General features: G+C 47.0%; 2 protein-coding genes across 2 annotated transcripts; both read right to left on the bottom strand.

The window, feature by feature from the left end:
- LOC148862009 (uncharacterized) lies at window positions 1–837 on the bottom strand. Its single transcript, XM_088985084.1, has one exon. It carries the CDS (start codon window positions 835–837, stop codon window positions 1–3), a length of 837 nt encoding a protein of 278 aa, XP_088841210.1.
- A 2575-nt stretch (window positions 838–3412) lies between these two features.
- On the bottom strand, window positions 3413–4792 carry LOC148862008 (protein PSK SIMULATOR 1-like). Its single transcript, XM_088985083.1, has one exon. It carries the CDS (start codon window positions 4790–4792, stop codon window positions 3413–3415), a length of 1380 nt encoding a protein of 459 aa, XP_088841209.1.
- Between the last annotated feature and the right edge of the window lie 1208 nt (window positions 4793–6000).

Genomic DNA, 6000 nt, shown 5'->3' with positions numbered 1-6000 from the left:
CTACTTGAGTTGTCCTCGACAGATGAGGGATTCTATTTCATTCTTTAGATCGTAGTAGTCCTCGGTGTCATGCTCAGTGCCGCAGTGGTACTCGCAGTACTTCATAGGGTTCCCCCTCTTGGGGTTCCATTTCAGCTTCATTGGCCACTTCGCAAACTTCTCTTCCTCTATCTGCATCAATATCTGGGGTTCCATTTCAGCTTCATTGGCCACTTCGCAAACTTCTCTTCCTCTATCTGCATCAATATCTGGGTGCAGGTGGAGTTGAGTGGCATGTAGCCCTTGTAGGCTAAGGCCGGAGCCAGTGGCTTCTTGTTGTTTTTGTCGCCATTGTTGTCGGGGTGGTGCTCGGCCGCACTTTTCCTCTTCTTCTTCGGGGGGCCCGTTGTGGCGCTCGACTGCCCTTTCTTGGTTGTCCCCAGCTGAAACCTCTTCGGACGCGATGTATTTTTGGACCTTTTTTAGGAATTCGAGTTTAGACTTCTGCGGAGTCTTATCAACCGAGCACTTGAGAGTCGACCTGGGGCGGAGTTCGTTGATGGCTGCGTGCATAGAGACCATAGGGTCGAGGTTTCGAACTTCGAGCTCTTCTTTCTTAAAGCAGTCGATGTAAGATCGTAAGATTTCACCCGGCTCTTGTTCGAGAGACATCAAGGAGACTACGCTTTTCTGGCATCGTCTAGTGCTGATGAAGCGAGCGAGGAACATGGTTGTAAATTGCTCCCACGAGCTGATTGATCGAGGAGGAATGCTGGAGAACCAGTTGCGAGCGGCCCCCCTTAAGGTAGCGTGGAAGGTCCGGCACGTCAAGGCATCGAAATAGCTGTATAGTATCATGAACGCCCTGAAACCCTCTAGGTGGTCATCGGATTCAGTGCTTCCGTCGTACGTCTCCAGTGTGGGAGCCTTGAAGTGTGGCGGGAGTGGCTACGAGATGATTTTCGGGTGAATGTGTCCATGCGGCTGGCGAAGTCATCGTGACTGGTTGAGGCATTGGCTTGGCTCTCCTTAACCTAGCGGAGCTCGTCCTTGACGGCCCTAATCCTGACTCTCAATTCGGTGAGCCCTGGATCAGCAAGGGCATGGACCCCGCTCCTATCTTCGCGGACCTGGTGGGTGTCAACTCAGACTCTTGAATATTCCGAGATAGGGTCGCGCACTCCTCTGCTGGCACGATGATCGTTCAAAACGTCCCTGATATCTGAGATGGGAGGTGGGATGGGGTAGCGTCGTCTCTCGCTTCGGGAGCGAACTCCAGGGCGGCCAAGGTGCCCGCCATTATCTCGGGGGTCCTCCCTACGGCGGCGGTGGTGCTGCTCCAAATATTGATGATTGTCTTTGGATTGAGCGGGCACACTCTCCCTTCGGCTAGGACAGATATTCCTTCGAGGTGAATCCGGGAGGCGGTTATTGCCCGATTCTGATGGTTCGACCAACAGATTACCGTGGCCAAGAGCCGGTGGCTCGACGTTCTCGTGTCGGCCCTGATCTTCTGACATCCCAGCAGGGTGGTCGCCTTGAGAGGGACCTCTTGCTCGGGGGCAAACTTCCTCCATTCGTTGGTTGAGGCGGTCCAAACAATCGAGGACGGCTTGAAATTGCTCGTAGATGATTAGGTTCTGATTGTTTCGGGCTCTCCTCACCATGACTTTCGAGTTTATGGAGGGTTTGGATTTTGAGTATTATTACCTTTTATCCTAAAGTGGGTGTCATCTTAGCAATGTTTCCCACAGACGGCACCAATTGTTGATGCGCGGATTGGTCGTGGGCAACGAGGTAAATTTGTTCTTCAAGTTCTGAGTGTTGGCCGAGGACCTCGGGGCCTCGAAAGAGATTGACTAAAGCCGAGGTGAAGTATTCCTTCCGAGGACTATAGTAGCCGATGACTACAAGTTGAGGCGAAGTCCCTGGTCACCAAAGATATTGCAAGACAGGGAGTGTTAGAGGCCTTGGGGTGGATACCCGAGGCAGAGGCTCCGATGCTCAAGTTAGTATGAGGTATAAAGTAAGGGAGAGTCCAGAGAGCTCTGGAGAGAGTCATCGGATGCACCAGATCTCCCTGAATTAATGCTAGGTAGACAATGTAGGTGCATGGAGTAAATGAGTGAGTGATGTTGGAGTCACTCTGTTCCAGCCCCTTTTAAGGGGCAATTACCTCTTTTTTATACTTGAGCATGCTGGGATAGGTGAAGATGAACACCCCAGATGAGAGCGTACGAGTTCAGGCTGCAGGCCCTGGCGGGTACGTTAGACAAACATGTGGTTGGCTCCTTAGTGGCTGACGATAGCGGGCGTTAGTGGGCTGGGCCAAGCTAACCCACATCAACACCAATGTAGGATTCTAATTCCATGCAATTTGTCATTTATGTAGGATTCTCTCTCTCTATGAAAGCCTGAAAGCCTGAAACACATTTTTGTGCCTTGAAAATCACTTGGTGGCTGCCCCAGCCCCCAGTCAGTTGAGGTCCAACCTACAGTTGATAATTCTTGGGTCCCTTGGTTCCAAGTAAAAGGCCAACCAATGTATAGTTATGGCATCAAACACAGTTTTCAGAGTTTTCTCTGACTCTGTTTCTGAAAAGAAGAGAGCCGACATATATTCCAAAATCAGAGTTTCTCCGTGTTCCGTTGGACTGGGAATTTCAGGCCCTAACAAAGCTGAAAGACCACCCAATCCAGCTCTACCAAGATAAATATATCGAAGTTTTCCCTTGTATACCGCTGTAAATTATAAACTGGGTCATAAGGCGTCGTGCTTTGTCCAGGCCTCGGACCGACATATTGTCCCCATGGGCTTTGGTCACGCCAGCCCATTGCCACCGCTGAGGGAACACAAGAAGAAAACCACACTGCCACTATGCTACACAACAGGAGAAGAAATCCGTAGTAAACAACAGAGAATTGCCTCTCTCCCTCTCTCGTTCTTATTCTATGTTATAGAGATTGGGATCTCGTTTTCTGTATTTTCTTAAGATTAGCCTAATGGAAATCTAGGCCATTAGAAGAGAGAGAGAGAGAGAGAGAGAGAGAGAGAGAGAGAGAGAGGGAGTTAAATTAAAGGAGACACGCACATTAATATATATTTGGAAGAAAATATTTATGTTAAACAACAGCCCGTGAATTCCTTCTGGTCAAGCAATGAGCCCATAACCGTGGTCACAGGAGATTTGAACTCGGCTCTTATGCTATTTACACATAATCTGTTATTCTGTATTACCATATACAGATTAGGGTTGGCAGCAAGGCAAATACCCCCATCAATCTAAAGCAAGGATGAGCAAAGACGCCCAAGCTAATTAAAACCTTGATAACAAGAGAAAAAAAACAATCAAAGATATATAAAATCTGAGGATCCAAAAGAAAAGAAGAAAAGAGGAAAAAAATCAACCCCTCAACTTCAAGTCTGCAAATTTCAACACCCCATATTGGAGCATTCGAACAAGGCCTTAGCACTCATCTCCCTCTCAAATCTCCATATATAATTCAGACCCACAAGAAGCTCGGTGATGGCGGCCTCGGTCTTCGACTGGTTCGCAAAACAGAGCGTCTGCAGAAGAAGAACGTTCGTCTTTGGCAACAGGTTCTGGTGTTCGAAGCTGCGCTCGCTCTGCCACTTTATCATGTTATGTGCTAATGGCGACAACCAACCCAAGATCCTCGCTAACGCATCTTTCCACTCTCCAGCAAGCACCGAATCAGTTGCTGAACACCCAACTCCTCTCAGTCTAGCCCTCAGTGACATTCTTATGCTAGCGGGAAGCATCCTGTAGAGGTCGTCTCTGGCGTCTAGACCTACGAACTGAGGTGATCTGATCATTTTCTCGATCACAATGATCAAATTCGCATAGTGCAGAGCAAGAGCTGCAGCGCCTAAGGTACCTGGTGGTGGTTTAAGAATCTTTGCGCTTGCCTCAAACAACCCAAAACCCATCTCCTCCTCGTCATGCTTAGATGTCTTCATCACCAATGGCCCCGATAGAAATTTACAGGAGGCCGAGTTGTCGGAGGGGTGGATGGCGGCCGACACAGTAAGGCTGCGTGATAGAGAAGAGCTGTTGGTTGCCAGACGTCGTCGCTTCTCAATTCCGAAGACAAGCTTGATTCTTGCCAGAATAGTGAAGATCGACTTTGCAAGCAATAACGTGACTGTGTCAAAGCTTCGGCTCCACAGGGATTCATCTTTGAGATGCTTCACTTCCTGTCTCTGCCAGAAGAGCTTCTGTTGGAGATCGATCATCTTTTTCTCTCTGGTAGACTGGTCAAGATCACTGCATTGCAGCACTTTTCTCAAACAGTTCTCGGTATCCGAAAGCTCATCCATGGCTCTGTGAAGGGTGGAGGTTACCGTGACATAACGATCCATCTTCCTTTGCATGGATTCCATCTCCTTCCAAGGCAGAACCCAGCAGTGAGGGTCGTGACCGGAGCTGGAGAACTCCTCGAACAGGCGATCAAAACACCGCCTACCCGAATCACGGCACCGCCTTCCGAGCCTGGACACAGACTTAGCTACAAGCCTCAAGTTCTCCACCATCTCGGCGCAGGCGAGACCAAGGAGGAAAGCATCGTCATTGGAGACGATCTTGCGCACTCCCTCGAGAGCAATTGATTCATGCCGAAGACGAGTGAGGTTTTGGTCTGAGAGCGATTTCCAGAGATGGACGAGCTTGGACATAAGCCCGGTGATCTCAAAGGCCAAGACACCAACATTAGATTTCTTAGTCGTCCTAGCCATCTCAAGGCCGTTTGAGATGGCGTTCTTTACCTTAATTAGCCATGTCTCAAGAGCCATGGATTTGAAAGCTGAAGAAGTAGTGATCGATCGATGTTATTGTTTCTGTTAATCTGTTGAAGAAGAAATTAAAGAATGCTATGGCCTATGGGTTTGATTTTGATGTGAGAAAATTAACAAAGCTGGAAGCAGTGGAGTGGAGAAGGCAAAGGAAAAAAAATAATAGAGAGTGGAGTTGGAGATAAGGATAGCAGGAGAGATGGTAAATTTGGGCTGGTTTTAAATTGTGTATGGAGACTCCTCATGACCCTTTTATGGTTGCACTTTATATCTAGCTAGGTGGGTACATGTGAAGCTTTTCTATCCTCCTTTTTCTGTCTTCTGGGGTAAAATTGCACTTTTTAATTCTACTGTGAACTGGTTTAGCCTTTAATGATAGGAAACTTTCCTAGAAAATTACCCTTTTCTTTGCCTTGAATCTTCTTTTCTTTTGATTCCTCTCTAAAAAGTTTAGATAGATACATAGATTGGTGGGTTAATGTGATAAAAAATAAAAGAAATGCAGAAAATGATAGCATCAGTCGCGCATGACTTAAAAAAAAAATTGGGGTTGGGCCAATTGGATTGACTGATTGATGGGGGACCAAAAGCATGCTTTCCTTGTGGGTCTGTCTACGCCTACAATGATCTTGAAGCCCAAATGACGAGACGACCCATGAGTTGAAATGATCAAATGAGACTTTTATTTTGCAAGGTCAAACTGATCGGAGGATTGCAAATTTGCAACCATGGTTTATTGATTGATTCTGTAGATGGGTAATGGGAACTTGGGAAGGAGTCACCTGTGTCAATTGCCCAACTCAGAATACAATAAACCCACTAAAATCAGATCACATAGATTTAGTAGTTAGTGTGATGGGAAGAGTGAATTGGGACTGAGTGGTGGAATTTGAGTCATCAAAGGGGTCAAATGGATTCACATTTCTCTTCATTTATCTTCTTTCATCTTCTGGGCCCATGCCCACCGGTGAGAAGGCAGTTTACTAGATCCTTGTGGTCTTGTCGGGAGTTGTAGGGCTAGCATTCTACATTCATGATCCATCTCTGCATCTACATCTTGATATAAGTGCTTCTAAAATAGACACCCTTTTTCTTCTATCTTCGTGTTTAATTACTACATTTTTTTGGTAAAATGTGTATTTAGTACTTACTTCCAATGTTTTCATCCTCGGGTCAAACTGGTTGGTTGGATCAGTTGAACCGACCAA

This window comes from Nelumbo lutea, chromosome 4 (assembly GCF_056320005.1).
Source record: "Nelumbo lutea isolate HS-2025 chromosome 4, American lotus-T2T, whole genome shotgun sequence".
NCBI classification, from domain to species: Eukaryota; Viridiplantae; Streptophyta; class Magnoliopsida; order Proteales; family Nelumbonaceae; genus Nelumbo; species Nelumbo lutea.
The sequence above is the reverse complement of the archived record's forward strand: the minus strand, read 5'-3'. Positions and strand labels throughout refer to the sequence as shown.

What these genes read in the sequence shown, in the direction of transcription:
- LOC148862009 (XM_088985084.1), bottom strand. Translation starts at nt 837, where the DNA reads ATGATACTATACAGCTATTTCGATGCCTTGACGTGCCGGACCTTCCAC.
- LOC148862008 (XM_088985083.1), bottom strand. Translation starts at nt 4,792, where the DNA reads ATGGCTCTTGAGACATGGCTAATTAAGGTAAAGAACGCCATCTCAAAC.